This window comes from Gadus macrocephalus, chromosome 11 (genome assembly GCF_031168955.1).
Source record: "Gadus macrocephalus chromosome 11, ASM3116895v1".
NCBI lineage: Eukaryota > Metazoa > Chordata > Actinopteri > Gadiformes > Gadidae > Gadus > Gadus macrocephalus.
Genome location: NC_082392.1, coordinates 5,097,950 through 5,113,469, shown reverse-complemented (window position 1 = coordinate 5,113,469; position 15,520 = coordinate 5,097,950). Strand labels below are relative to the sequence as shown.

Below are 15,520 nucleotides of genomic sequence, written 5' to 3'. Positions count from 1 at the left end.
AGCATACATTTTGTTCACTACTGGTTTCATTAATTATCCAGTAGGTGGTCTAATTCACTAGCAGGCCTGCCACTGGTTTAATTACTTGTTCAGTTCACCATTGTGTTGAATGAATAATTAAAAAAGACTCCATGACTCACATTTATTTAGCAGCGGCTTTTGTGCAAAGCTATTTGTAAGTGCATTAACAGATGAAGATAAACCTCAAAAAGTGCAAGAATAATTTTCGTACATACAACTATTTAAGCATACAAAATGAGGTTTAGCAAATCAAATGTTTCTAAGTGTTACAATATAGACACAAGAGATAGAGAGATATATGGCTCTATATAAATATCTATATTTATTACATTACATAAATAATAATAAATAACATTACATTACATAAATAATGTAATGTTATCGAACAAACAACAATATGATAACCATTTAACAATATTAACCGGTGAAACTGAAACTACACTTATCTATTTCAAGGTAGGTCAGTGAGTTTATCGAATCCCCTTAGCATTGGTGTATTGCAGTTTTTGAAGCTTTGGATGTTTGGATTGTTTCGTCATTCTTTCTTTCAGAGACCTAGACTGTCCTTTGCTGGCCATTACTGATATGTCTATGAGCCACTTAGATCCCCACCGTCCATAACCTAGAGAGGGAGGCATCTAGTGCAAACTAAAGTGGTTTTCGGGTCTGGTTCCCTCTTAAGCAGAGCAAAGATAACAAAATCATTATCACCATAATAACTACAACTGACAAGATATCATAACTAGTTGCTAGCATTATCATGACTACCTAGCTAGCATTATCAATACTATGTCAACTCAGTTATAACCTTATATTATCATTATCAAATAGCTAACATTATAGCTATCTAGTTAACACTAACCGGTGATTATAACCAACCAACAACTCGTATAAATCAATACGACCTAGCCCACATCAAAACTACCTATCTTACATTATCATAAATATGATTGCATCATAACTGCCTTATCATAACTGACATTATCCTAATTACCTAGCTAACAGTATTGCGATCACTTAGTTAACATTATCGAACTATCAAACCCAGCAGTGTTAGTGAAACCAGCAATGAGTAACACTTTGTTATTTCACCATCTATCTAGAATGATACTGTATTTTTTTCAATACAAAGAGAGATCTGAATAGACATATTGACTATGAGTCAGCCATTGACCATGAAACATGCTCAAACAGCGAAGCCCTCGTGATCAGACCGATAGGAATGTATTCATGATAGGAAACGATATTTTTTCTAGTCCCCACTGCCAGTGGGGTAACGTGAAACGACCCAAATGTCTTATTTTACAGAATATAACATATTACTCAATATTGATGTGAAATAAAGATTTATATTTTTCATTTTTAAACAGAAACACAAAGAGACATTGTGCATTAATTGCAAGGATACACATACATACAATATTTATAGACAGAGACATTGACATCAGGACATTGTTATTGGACTTCAAATGGTGAATAACTATTTAATAATTGAAGTTATGTAATTAGTTAATAATTTGTGCAATCTGACATGATCAAGTGATATATGTCTGGTATATTTACGTTGACATTTTGAAATCTGGAGAGAGACACAGAGAGACTTATATGGTGATGCATTTTGTAGGGACCGACTCGGGAAATTTCATCTCAGCATTCCGACGACACTGAAATCAAATATTCTTCTTACAACAACTATCACAACTTGACATAGGAAACAATGTCTGGTCAGACTGATAGTTGGCCTACAGTGTGTGTCTAACCCTAACCCTAACCCTAACCCTAACCCTAACCCGGACTTTATGGTAGAAACAGAGGGCTATCTGATTGTTAAGACTACAGTGTTTTCTGACTGTATGGTAGTAACATCATGTTATCTGACTGTATGGCCGGTCTACAGTGTGCTGTTTGACTGTATTTTAGTAACAGTGTGTTATCTGACTGTATGGTTTGTTTCCTGTCTGTGGGGAAGGCATACAGTGTGTTGTCTTACTGTATGGTCGACCTACAGTGTGTTGGCTGACTGAATCAGACTAACAGTGTGTTGTCTGACTGTATGGTCGACCTACAGTGTGTTGCCTGACTGTATGGTCGACCTACAGTGTGTTGGCTGACAGTATGGTAGTAACAGTGTGTCGGATGACTGTATGGTTGGTCTACAGTGTGTTGGCTGAATGTACGGTAGAGCTATAGTCTGTTGGCTGACTGTAAGATAGACCTACAGTGTGTTGGCTGACTGTATGGTACTAACATTGTGTTGTTTGACTGTATGTTTGGTTTCACCTTGTCATGGTCCCTGGGCCGTATCAAAGCCTCGAGCCCCAGAATTGTGGTACTGAGGCTGACACATAGTTGGAGGATTGTCAGGATGATCAGCAGGATGTCCATCGTAGAGAGCAGACCCTGGTGGCCAACAGAGAAAACAGCCTCTATTTCAACGCTAGTTAAACACTACATCATGACTTTAACTAATCTTTCCATTTTACATTGCTCTTTCTATAAGCCTTAACGCTTTCACAAGTGCATTATCTGCGGAAGTTGTATATATAGAGCAGGGGTCACCAACACAGTGCCCGCGGGCACCAGGGCGCCCGCAAGGACCACATGAGGCGCCTGTTCTAAACATACCACTACTCGTTCTTGAACAACTCTTTCCCACCTTTCTTAAGTCATTGTTGATAATTATTGTGAGAAATCATTAACATGACTTAATTAATTAACATGTTTCACATAGATGAGTATCATTAATCATTAATAGTAATATATAACTAAAGGCAAACTGGGCAAATTTGTTATTTCAGAAGAGTATCAAACGGGGTGCCTTTCGTATGACTCAGTACCCATGAAGTAGCTCTCAGGTTCAAAAAGGTTGGTGACCCCTGATATAGAGGTTAGGGATAGGATAAGGTTTGAGTCACCTCAGCAATGCGCGCCATAGTTATGCATTCGTCCTGAAGGTCCTGGTTGAGTCGGGCGTGCAGCGTCTCCAGGGCGCTGTCGCCATGATGGTGATCAGCGTAGCCATGGTGACGAACATCATAGGGTTCGCGGGTGGTGGGCGAAGGACACATCCAGGTGAGAGAGGAGTTACTCAGATCGATGGCGTACAGAACGATCCCCGTGATGGCCAAGATGGCTCCACATATGTTCACAGCCACAGTGAAACCCACCTAGCGAGGACAAAAAAGTCACCTACCATCCACTAGAACTGTTTTGCCACTCTGTTTCCTACTATTGAAATTGTAATGGATACAGCACAATGCTAGGAAGGGGAACAGAGAGTTCTAAATAGTAGGTGTGTGCTATGTAGGAAGAGTTCCCCAAACTACGTGTGTCCTACAGAGGAAGGGAACTCAGTGGCTTGTAAACATCATGGAGGTAGGTGTCTCCTACAGATGAAGAAGGTCGGCAGACCTACCAGTACGACGGAAGGAAAGTCTCCAGACAGTATACAGAGGATTCCAGCAACCAGGAACTGCAGACAATGTCAGAGTAAACACAACAACCTCAACTTTCCAAGGGTCCAAATTTAAAAAGCCATTTTGAGGTGTTGTCACGGTGCCGTGGTGATGTCACGGTGCTGTGGTGATGTCATTGCTGCCGTGGTGATGTCATGGTGTCAAGGTCATGTCACGGTGCTGCGGTGATGTCATGGTGTCGAGGTCATGTCACGGTGCTGCGGTGATGTCATGGTGTCGAGGTCATGTCACGGTGCTGCGGTGATGTCATTGCTGCCGTGGTGATGTCATGGTGTCAAGGTCATGTCACGGTGCTGCGGTGATGTCATGGTGTCGAGGTCATGTCACGGTGCTGCGGTGATGTCATGGTGTCGAGGTCATGTCACGGTGCTGCGGTGATGTCATTGCTGCCGTGGTGATGTCATGGTGTCAAGGTCATGTCACGGTGCTGTGGTGATGTCATGGTGTCGAGGTCATGTCACGGTGCTGCGGTGATGTCATTGCTGCCGTGGTGATGTCATGGTGTCAAGGTCATGTCACGGTGCTGCGGTGATGTCATGGTGTCGAGGTCATGTCACGGTGCTGCGGTGATGTCATGGTGTCGAGGTCATGTCACGGTGCTGCGGTGATGTCATTGCTGCCGTGGTGATGTCATGGTGTCAAGGTCATGTCACGGTGCTGCGGTGATGTCATGGTGTCGAGGTCATGTCATGGTGCTGTGGTGATGTCATTGCTGCTGTGGTGATGTCATGGTGTCGAGGTCATGTCACGGTGCTGTGGTGATGTCATGGTGTCGAGGTCATGTCACGGTGCTGTGGTGATGTCACGGTGCTGTGGTGATGTCATTGCTGCTGTGGTGATGTCATGGTGTCGAGGTCATGTCATGGTGCTGTGGTGATGTCATGGTGTCGAGGTCATGTCACGGTGCTGTGGTGATGTCACGGTGCTGTGGTGATGTCATTGGTGCTGTGGTGACGTCATGGTGATAAAGTGATGTCATGGTGCTGTGGTGATGTCATTGGTGCTGTGGTGACGTCATGGTGATAAAGTGATGTCACGGTGCTGTGGTGATGTCATTGGTGCTGTGGTGATGTCATTGGTGCTGTGGTGACGTCATGGTGATAAAGTGATGTCACGGTGCTGTGGTGATGTTACGGTGCTGTGGTGATGTCATGGTGTCGAGGTCATGTCATGGTGTTAAAGTGATGTCATGGTGTTGAGTTCATGTCATGGTGCTGTGGTGATGTCACAGTGCTGTGGTGATGTCATTGCTGCCGTGGTGATGTCATGGTGTCGAGGTCATGTCACGGTGCTGTGGTGATGTCATGGTGTTGAGGTCATGTCACGGTGCTGTGGTGATGTCACGGTGCTGTGGTGATGTCATTGGTGCCGTGGGGACGTCATGGTGTTAAAGTGATGTCACGGTGTCGAGGACGCACCACCGCGCCCAGCCAGTAGGGGGCTCCCAGCTGGGTCAGGTCTCCAGGACGAGTGCTGGTTCGACCAGGACCCAGCCCCGCCGTCACCAGGCCGACCAGGATCTGGATGGTCTAAACATTTACACACAACCATCAGCAGATTGCTTTCATTATGGGTGTAGCAGACCACCTTTTTAAAGCAACACGTTCATAAATAGCCATGGCTCTGTTCACCCAGCGCATCAACCCACCACAGAGATCAGAAGGGACAACAACTTGACACTCAAGTCAAGTCAATGTGTTGTACAGCTCTTAACCACAGCACGTTCTCGTAGAAATACACTCACAATATACACACTCATATTATAGTCATATTTATAATATGAGTATAATAAAACTATACATCATTAGTATCAATCCTAAATCCTAGAACTATAGTAGTATGAGTAGTACCAGGTACCCTTACCCCTAAAACTGTAGTAGTACGAGTAGCACCAGGTACCCTTACCCCTATTACTGTAGTATTATGAGTAGTAACAGGTACCCACGCCCGTTGAACTGTAGCACCATGAGTAGTACCAGGTACCCTTACCACTAGAGCTGTAGTAGTAGTAGTACCAGGTACCCTTACCCCTAGAGCTGTAGTAGTACCAGGTACCCTTACCCCTAGAGCTGTAGTAGTACCAGGTACCCTTACCCCTAGAGCTGTAGTAGTGTGAGTAGTACCAGGTACCCTTACCCCTAGAGCTGTAGTAATGTGAGTAGTACCAGGTACCCTTACCCCTAGAGCTGTAGTAGTACCAGGTATCCTTACTCCTAGAGCTGTAGTAGTACCAGGTACCCTTACCCCTAGAGCTATAGTAGTACCAGGTACCCTTACCCCTAGAGCTGTAGTAGTACCAGGTACCCTTACCCCTAGAGCTGTAGTAGTACCAGGTACCCTTACCCCTAGAGCTGTAGTAGTACCAGGTACCCTTACCCCTAGAGCTGTAGTAGCACCAGGTACCCTTACCCCTAGAGCTGTAGTAGTGTGAGTAGTACCAGGTACCCTTACCCCTAGAGCTGTAGTAGTACCAGGTACCCTTACCCCTAGAGCTGTAGTAGCACCAGGTACCCTTACCCCTAGAGCTGTAGTAGTGTGAGTAGTACCAGGTACCCTTACCCCTAGAGCTGTAGTAGTACCAGGTATCCTTACTCCTAGAGCTGTAGTAGTACCAGGTATCCTTACCACTAGAGGTGTAGTAGTACCAGGTACCCTTACCCCTAGAGCTGTAGTAGGACCAGGTACCCTTACCCCTAGAGCTGTAGTAGTACCAGGTACCCTTACCCCTAGAACTGCTGGAGAACTGATGAGGAGTCCTGGAGTCAGAGTGCAGCAGAGACGTTTCAGGTTCCGAACAAGAGCATCCAGCAGGGCCTGACACAAGCCCGGGAGGGCCCGGGGGCACCAGCCCGGGAGGGACCGGGGGCACCAGCGTGGGGGCTTCTGGGGGCCCCAGCCTCTGGCCAAATATCCAGACATCGGCTGTTTTTCAGAGAAAACCACTTTAAAAAAAAAAGGATGATAAGATAGAATTCATTCCTCCAGGGGAATTCAGGCTCTGTATTGTTTCTTATCAACTCTCTGTCTCTCTCTCTCTCTTTCTCTCTTTCTCTCTCTCTCTCTCACAAACACACCTCACACAACTCACATGTACACACATGGCCCATGTTAACACACACACACAGGCACACACCCACACACACACGCACACCCACACACACACACACAGCAACACATAAGAACAAACACACACTCACAAATACACCTCACATACAGTACATGTACACAGCACATGAAACACACACACACACACACAGCAACATATAAGAACAAACACACACTCACGAATACACACACACACCTCACACAGCACATGTACACACACAGCACATGAAACACACACACACACACTCACAGGAACTCATAAGAACAAACACACACTGACACAAATACACACATTTAAATCCTAGAATACACACACACACACACACACACACACACACACACACACACACCTACATACACAAACTCAGCAACACACATCCATTAATCCCACACTAAAGTTGTTACCTGAGTATTAGCAGGGTCCAGTAAACAGGAGACCTCCTCAATTATCAAGCAGTGGAAGACCTAAGAGGAGAGCTGAACGTCTGGACCAGCACCACAGATGAGTAGCTCCTCCCCTGCATAGCTCCGCCCATATTTAAGCCCCTCCTCTTCATAGCCCCTCCTTCAATTAAGCTCCTCCCCTGCGTAGCCTGTCCCTCACGCATGACTACAAGATAATTATCACACATAAAACAGTAAAAGATTTTTATGCATCCATTTTTATAAGATACTAATTTTGTAAACATTTGATAAGGAAGTGGGTGACAGTGATAATACAGGATGGCAGCTAAAACAGTTTGGCTTGGTAAAATACATACATAATTAGTATTACTATTATAATATTGCTTCATACAAATGCAAAGACAACTCAAATATTTTTTTATTCAAATTTATTATCATTATCATATCATATTGTCGTAAAATACAAATATATGTATTGTACATGAATTTATTTTCTGTTTAACTTGACACACCGTGTGCAGTTATTTTTTGGTTTTGGCAAGTAGCCTCCTAATAAGCGGGATAATGTATGGAACGTCGCTGGTCACCTCTGCTTCGCGTCGGTGTCCTGTTCGCCCTGTCAGTGCTTATTTTCCCGATAATGACCATCGTTGTATACATTATCCCTTATGTATTTCATATAGAATTAAAAGCTTTGACATGCTCTCTGTATTTAATTAGTTACCTGTATTTAATATAGGATGATAACATATTATGTAGCATTGGCCCTGGCTGCAGTACCAACGTTGGCCTCACAGCCTCAGTAGGCAGGCTTCTCAGTCAGGAGAGGTGTGTAGTGTTCGATGTCTTCACTCTACACACACACACACACACACACACACACACACACACACACACACACACACACACACACACACACACACACACACACACACACACACACACACACACACATGACAAGACATTATGATCTTATTTGTTAGAATTAGATTGTGTTAATATAACAGCATTAGACAAGATAAGTCCATTGGATATTTGGTGGTCCTCCTCCTAACTGTAAATTGTTCCCCTCCTTACTGAACCTGGTCCTCCTCCTCCTTGGTGTACCTGGTCCTCCTTTGTACTGGTCCTGGTCCTCCTCTTCCTAACTGTACCTGGACCGCCTACTAACTGCACCTGGTTTGCCTCCTCCTAACTGTAACTAGTTCCCCTCCTTACCGTACTTGGTTCCCCTCTTCTTCTCCCTATCTGTACCCATTTCTCCTCCTCCTAACTGTACCAAGTTCTCCTCCTCCTAACTACCAAGTTCTCCACCTCCTAACTACCTAGTTCACCTCCTCCTAACTGTACCTAGTTCTCCTACTCCTTAGTATAGCGGTTCTCCTCCTCCTATCTGTACCAGGTTCTCCTCCTATCTGTACCAGGTTCTCCTCCTCCTATCTGTACCAGGTTCTCCTCCTCCTATCTGTACCAGGTTCTCCTCCTCCTATCTGTACCAGGTTCTCCTCCTCCTATCTGTACCAGGTTCTCCTCCTCCTATCTGTACCAGGTTCTCCTCCTCCTATCTGTACCAGGTTCTCCTCCTCCTATCTGTACCAGGTTATCCTCCTCCTATCTGTTCCAGGTTCTCCTCCTCCTATCTGTACCAGGTTCTCCTCCTCCTAACTGTACCAGGTTCTCCTCCTCCTAACCCTACCTTTTTCTCCTTCTTGAAGCCCTTTTTTATGGCTTTGATTCCCAGGACGACGCAGGAGATGGAAAGACAGAGCTGGAGAACTGAGAGAATGATCAGTAGACCGTTGACTCCGCGTAGAATCGCCTGCAGTACAAACATCACATATTATTATGAATATTAATAATAATAATAATAACCTGCTAGAACCCCCTTGAACAAAACACCAATTTATATTAGGAATATTAATGCAATTAATAAACCGCTAGAACCCCACAAAATATTTACAATAATAAGTCATAAGTATAAACTGTTAGTTAAAGGATAGTCTCGCTTTTTTGGACCAACAGGCCTATTCACAGTCTTTCCGGCATATTTCTTTTACATCCGTTATATTTTGTGCATTTTTCGCACAAAATATAACGGATGTAAAAGGTGCATTTGTTTTAAAATAAATTGTTATTCAAAAAGTTCAGGAGGTATTGATATTTTTCACATAGTTTTTTTTTTTATATATTGTGTATTCATAATAGTTAGATATAGTGTATTAACAATAGTGAGATTAAAATAGTTAGATATAGTGTATTAATAAAAGTGAGGAATATAATTTTAAGATAAAGTGTAATCGTAATATTGAGGTAATAATAGCAAGACATGTAGTAAATTCAAGTCTATGAATGATGAGATCATAAATAATGATGTTAATAATGACCTTGATGATGCTGAGGCCCTCAAGACATTTCTCCATATCTGAGCTGTTGTCGATAGGGGTACCCGTACTCTCCCTACGGTAGTAGTCGTAGTGGTAATCCTCGCAGAGCCAACTCATGCTCATCAAAGCCAGGTTGATGGAGTACAGCACCACGGCTGTGATGGAGAGCCCTACTCCAGACAGTTGAGCAGTCACACTGGACACCACCTGGACATACACAACTAGAGCTTTACACACCTGGACACACACAACTAGAGCTTTACACACCTGGACACACACAACGAGAACTTTACACACCTGGACACACACAACTAGAACTTTACACACCTGGACAAACACAACGAGAACTTTACACACCTGGACATACACAACTAGAACTTTAAACACCTGGACACACACAACTAGAACTTTACACACCTGGACAAACACAACGAGAACTTTACACACCTGGACATACACAACTAGTCTCATGTCCGCCTTTTTCACGGCATGGTCCGTGCGTTTACACTGACCGAGGTAATATACCGGCTTGATTTTCCGCCCCAATTTACCCTCTCGGACCCTACACATATTGGGGGTTTCATTTTCATCTAAATGCAATTAGACGGTTTTGCGGTTCCAGGAGCGGGACTTGGGTAGAGTTGTTGCTCTTGAGACTCACCAAACAAAGACTGGGAAACTTCTCAGACAGGATGCACAGGAAGCCAAACACGATGAACTGGAGGGAGGAAAATACATGAGAGCACCTATGTGTGTGTGTAGTATGAGTAGTGAACTGAATACTATAATGAGTACCATAGTGAGTAGTAAACTGGCTACTATAATGAGCAGTAAACTGAGTACTATAATGAGTAGTAAACTGAGGACTATAGTGAGTAGTAAACTAAGTACTATAATGAGTAGCAAACTAAGTACTATAATGAGTAGCAAACTGAGAACTATAATGAGTAGTAAACTGAGAACTATAATGAGTAGTAAACTGAGTACAATAGTGAGTAGTAAACTGAGTACTATAGTGAGTAGTAAACTGAGTACTATAGTGAGTAGTAAACTGAGTACTATAGTGAGTAGTAAACGGAGTACTATAGTGAGTAGTAAACGGAGTACTATAGTGAGTAGTGTAGTGAGGAAGAGGGTGTTCTCCTCACCAGGGAGCCCATCCAGAAGGGGAAGTAGACAAGTTCCCATAACAGGTAGCTTGGCCCGCTGGTAGAGAGGACCCCTCCAAGACCGATGTTTATCAGGCCCACCATCACCTGCATCGCCTGACAAATCATCACACACCTTTAGTTTGTTCAAATCCCACGTGGCTTCTGATGGTAACAAAAACAGAACGATCTCCATGCCTTCTCTCTAAGACAGAGCTCACACTATATAATTCTAGCCGCGATTCTTGCATCAAAGACCTCTGGGTGAGCCCCGGATCATCTCAACTGCACAACAAACCCATAATACCAACATACAAAATCGTTGACCAACGCAGTCGATTGGATATGGCTAATGTTGAGACACGAAAGATAATACCATTCATGATTTTTCATGAAAAACATTTGGAATACTTTGAAAACAAAATGCTGGTAAATGCCCAATGTACACATGCATGTGTCTTCCCTGAAACGTGCACTGATAATCTGTTGAAACAAACATTTAAATAGATGTCTTGTGTTGGATCGTTGGTTGAACCAGATCATCCCCAACCCAGACATATTTGGAGCGCTGTGCTCCGACCAAGACAGAAACAACCAGGAGTCACAAGAGGTTGATTCAAATGTTTGTTTTGTAGCTTATCAATAAAGTTTTTCATGTCGGTACAGCGGGCCCTTTGATGCCCCATTTCCACTGCAGGGTGCGGAACGGATCGGATCGCAAAGGTGCGGTAGGGAGGGGGCGGTATAGCCCAGCTCAGTTTCCGAGGTCGCGTTTCCACTGCCGACAGTACCCTTGGTGGTAGGCCGGATGTCGATCGCCGCGGCAGCTACGTAAACATCGTAAACAACGTCTTCCTCCCCAAGAATGCAGACGAGCGTCTCCACCTCCTTGTTCGCCCAAGCAAGCTTTTTACGCGACATGTTAATTGTAAAGAATAATACCTCGAGGCTACTGTTTGTTTGTTTTTATCCCCGCGTCACCCGGAAGTGACGATTCTGTCGACCAATCAACGGAGGGGGGGTGTAGCTAGAATTTCACGGGACCCTTTCAGGCGTCTGGTCTCGTTTTGGGTACCGCAACGGAGGAGTCCCGAGAATGGGGCCGGAACGGGTACGGCAAAGTCCGGGTCACGCCCACTTTTGGCGGTGGAAACGCGACCCGACCCGCACCTTTGCGATCCGATCCGTTCCGCACCCTGCAGTGGAAACGCGGCATGAATAACCAATTCATATTGAAAGTGTTTGCCGTGTCTTAGCGCCTTGTGTTGATACATGATCATACAGAACCCAGGAGGCACACATGTTGCTAGAGATGAACTCACCCCCAGAGCTGATAGGGAGTGGGAGGTGTAAACTAGGTGTAAACTAACCCCCAGAGCTGAGTGGGAGGTGTAAACTAGGTGTAAACTAACCCCCAGAGGTGAGTGGGAGGTGCAAACTAGGTGTAAACTAACCCCCCAGAGCTGAGTGGGAGTGGGAGGTGTAAACTAGGTGTAAACTAACCCCCAGAGCTGAGAGGGAGGTGTAAACTAGGTGTAAACTAACCCCCAGAGCTGAGAGGGAGGTGTAAACTAGGTGTAAACTAACCCCCAGAGCTGAGTGGGAGGTGTAAACTAGGTGTTAACTAACCCCCAGAGCTGAGTGGGAGTGGGAGGTGTAAACTAACCACCAGAGCTGGGTGGGAGGTGTAAACTAGGTGTAAACTAACTCCCAGAGCTGAGTGGGAGGTGTAAACTAACCCCCAGAGCTGAGTGGGAGGTGTAAACTAGGTGTAAACTAACCCCTAGAGCTGAGTGGGAGGTCCCCAGGACTGAGCGTAGTTTCTGGGACACGTTGCAGCACACCGGGCTGTAGCAGAGTGCCTTCAGGATCTGACACAGCGGCGGACAAGCGCTTCCAGGGTCAGAGGTCATGGTCATCACCGTCACCCCCTCGCTTTTGGTCATGGACACAGACATGATGTCCCTCCTGGAACCCACAAAAACCATGAGCTTTCTATTCAAAAATAGCATATCGTCATTAATATCATCAATACAATAGTGTGTGGGGGGGGGTGGGGGCTTATATTTGAGTCTAATATTTCAAATATAAGACTCAGATGGTCTTATATTTGATGCTATTGTATATTGTACTCCTATAGTACAATCTAATTCAATTTGATTGAACTATGAAAAGTAGGAAATACAAGATAAAAGTAATGGGTACAAGACTAATTATTGCGACAAAGGTACACACAGTATTTTGTGTATCCTAGATTATAAGCCTTGGTTCATTTAGACAAATATATATTTTAAAACATTATGATGAAACATTTACTTTAATTGATTGCAATAGTAAAATAAGGAAATTATATCTTCCCTCATCAACGATTATGAATTTGAAATGTTTTGGCCGTTACTGTTATAGGCCTAAAGACTTTCAAATTGGATTGTGAATAGTTGCCACACTGCCCAGGTCTATATAGGCTAATCTCATCATTCAATGGCAGGATTTACAAAAATGCTATCATATTTGAAAGTTGTGAGATAGGCCTACATTTCACGCATAAAACTTATGACAATTTGGAGTAATTCATTTGTTAAACATTCTGATTATATGAATACCAAAAAAATAAAAAATAATAACAATAGTAGGTAAATCATGTTTGTTTTTGTTCAAATTGACCTCCTGTAATATACTTTCCTCTGTCCAACCCAAACCGCAAATATAAGTTGATGTTCTGATCACATTTTACTAGGTTTATTAGGTTTATTCCAGTAGAAAGTATTCATAATCAACCATTTTAAATATTAAGTGTTTGCCGACACATGAACGCTACTCTGGTTGACAAACAGATCAACAAGGCCGTTTATATACACCATCCTATTCGTATCCCAACATTGGAATCAGGAAAAATTGAATCAACCTGTTAAATTAACTTTTATGAATGGATTCTCAATCTAAACAATCGCATAGTGCCACATACGAGTATGTAGGCTATGTGAAGTGGATTCATCTCACCTGTCCGGTTTGAGTATTTCTGTAGTCTACAAATGATTTCCCGTGTTACTGACTTCCTTATTGCGCACTTCGTAGATCATAACAACATCAAACCCAGACCGAGCCCAATGCTTCCCGGTAGAACCGCCCCTCTTTATCCAAACCTTAACCCTTTATATTCTTATTTCGTTAAAAAACTACAATAAAACACAAAAGAAGTCCTTTGTTACTTTGATTTGAATGAAGTTAAGTAAATAATCCAGCCAACATTCAATAATCGAGAAATGTATTGGCCAACCAATTCTCATTTTCTTTTTTTTCTTAAAACAAACTGCTGTATTTGAATTGATAAAACACCATTGGTTGATTTAATTGATAATACGATCAATTGATTAACATCAGATATGAATCCTGAGCCATGATCTTAATACCAGTTTAAGTTGATGATAGTTTGGATGAGGTTGAACCCCGGGAAGTCCATAGCGACCACCCCGAAGCAGGGTCTGGGGTGGTTGGGGGTGTACTGACTCAGGAAGTGGTTCACCTTCTTTGGCCAGCGAGTCCTCCTTGTCCTTGATCTCTCATACGCGTTGGTCTCCGCTCCCCTCTCCACTCTTCTGGACCAGCACCACCTTCCCTCGGACCTCCCTCATGGTGGGCATGCCGGAGCTCACCCAGACGCGCTGCTGGGATACCCGCTCTCAGCTGCAGGTCCAGGGGCCAGGCCTGGTGCCGGGCCAGGGAACCCCCGTCCAGGGAGAGGCTGTCGTGGGACCCGGGGATGGACAGAGCGGACAGACGGCTGGAGTCCTCCACCGCCTTCATCCAGGGTACCCTGTAGGACTCTGGGAGTTGTAGATCTGCGTGGTCGTTGAAGAACTGAACGTTCCCATGGCAACCGACCCTATACACAACAATGTAGTTATGACGGAATATGTAGAACGCCGACAGGGCGAACAGGACACCGACGCAAAGCGGAGTTGTCTTGCTTCGCCCTGACGGGGCTTATTTTCGATAAAGACCGGCGACGTTCTATACATTATCCTGCTTATTACACGGCTACTTGCCAAAAACAAAAAATCAACTTCACACGGTGTGTCTTTTTACAATTAATTTGTTACCAGCATTCGTAGTGTTGATCGGCAGAGAAATCATCTGCCGAAGACGTTGACGTCGCTTAGCAATCGAATACGCTCGGGTTGATAAGTTACCAGACTACTTGCGGAGTGATACGAAAGACGTGAATCAGAGGGAAAAAATCCACTCTCCAGCACTCATTATATATGCTTAGCAATGGTCATGAACGAAAATGATTACACAGCTCTTCTCAATGCTGTAGAATGCTCCATTCACTAGAATGGTTCTTCCCGACTTCCAGCGGTCAATAATTTTTTGATATTTGACCGTTGCCAAGCATATTTGGCCGCTGTCAAGGAAAATTGTATTTTTGCCTCTGATTCACGTCTTTCGTACCGCTCCGCCAGCAGTCCAGTAACTTATCAACCCGAGTGTATTTGGTTGATGAGCGACGTCAACGTCTTGGGCAAACTATTTCTCTGCAACACTACGAATGGTAACAAATAAATTGTAAAAAGACACACCGTGTGAAGTTATTTTTTTCGTTTTGGCAAGTAGCCGCGTAATAAGCGGGATAATGTATAGAACCGTCATTATCGAAAGTAAGGCCCTTCAGGGAGAAGCAAGACACCTCCGCTTCGCGTCACTGTACTGTTCACCCTGTCGGGGCTTACTTTCCCGATATGACCGGCGTTCTATTCATTATACCTTACATAATCCACCGCCGGAAGTCGGGAAGGCCCATGCAAGTGAACGGAACATTCCACAGCAATGAGAAGAGCCATGTTATAATAGTTGAATAATTAATGTATTAATATGATGGTTTCATATTTCATAATGATACACTGTGATGTAATATGATACGATATTATAACGTGATAGAGGATAGCTATTTAATAATTATGCTGCGTGATTGGCACGGCGC

General features: G+C 43.9%; 2 protein-coding genes and 1 long non-coding RNA gene across 4 annotated transcripts; all 3 read right to left on the bottom strand.

Annotated features, from left to right (window-relative positions):
- Positions 1 to 380: 380 nt before the first annotated feature.
- Positions 381 to 7,309, bottom strand: LOC132468375 (uncharacterized). 2 transcript variants are annotated; one of them, XM_060066112.1, is made up of 7 exons: positions 6,797 to 7,309; positions 6,222 to 6,702; positions 4,916 to 5,026; positions 3,437 to 3,493; positions 2,937 to 3,188; positions 2,302 to 2,421; positions 381 to 1,685 (listed from the first exon to the last, which is right to left on the bottom strand). In XM_060066112.1, the coding sequence occupies exons 2-7, from the start codon at positions 6,414 to 6,416 to the stop codon at positions 1,623 to 1,625; spliced, it is 798 nt and encodes a 265-aa protein (XP_059922095.1). In that variant the 5' UTR covers positions 6,417 to 6,702; positions 6,797 to 7,309; the 3' UTR covers positions 381 to 1,622. The 2 variants fall into 2 exon arrangements, with proteins under 2 accessions (XP_059922095.1, XP_059922094.1); XM_060066111.1 differs by having other exon boundaries at positions 6,222 to 6,439; positions 7,008 to 7,309.
- A 109-nt stretch (positions 7,310 to 7,418) lies between these two features.
- On the bottom strand, positions 7,419 to 15,298 carry LOC132467494 (uncharacterized). The gene is given in 10 exon segments (XM_060064815.1): positions 7,419 to 7,860; positions 8,704 to 8,826; positions 9,392 to 9,598; positions 10,053 to 10,109; positions 10,540 to 10,656; positions 12,321 to 12,507; positions 13,950 to 14,062; positions 14,106 to 14,198; positions 14,200 to 14,506; positions 15,270 to 15,298. Coding segments are annotated over 10 exon segments (1,287 nt in total). The 3' UTR covers positions 7,419 to 7,806.
- On the bottom strand, positions 8,067 to 8,695 carry LOC132468378 (uncharacterized). Its single transcript, XR_009528215.1, has 2 exons — positions 8,342 to 8,695; positions 8,067 to 8,295 (listed from the first exon to the last, which is right to left on the bottom strand). It is a non-coding gene; the product is annotated as an uncharacterized LOC132468378 (long non-coding RNA).
- Positions 15,299 to 15,520: the final 222 nt, after the last annotated feature.

Excerpts from the sequence above, each read along its gene's own strand:
- LOC132468375 (XM_060066112.1), bottom strand. The coding sequence starts at position 6,416 with ATGTCTGGATATTTGGCCAGAGGCTGGGGCCCCCAGAAGCCCCCACGC. Across the intron at positions 5,027-6,221 it reads GTTCTCCAGCAGTTCTAGGG|ACCATCCAGATCCTGGTCGG; the intron begins GTAAGGGTACCT and ends GTAAATGTTTAG. Across the intron at positions 1,686-2,301 it reads GGCCCAGGGACCATGACAAG|TGTCGTCGGAATGCTGAGAT; the intron begins GTGAAACCAAAC and ends ATTTGATTTCAG.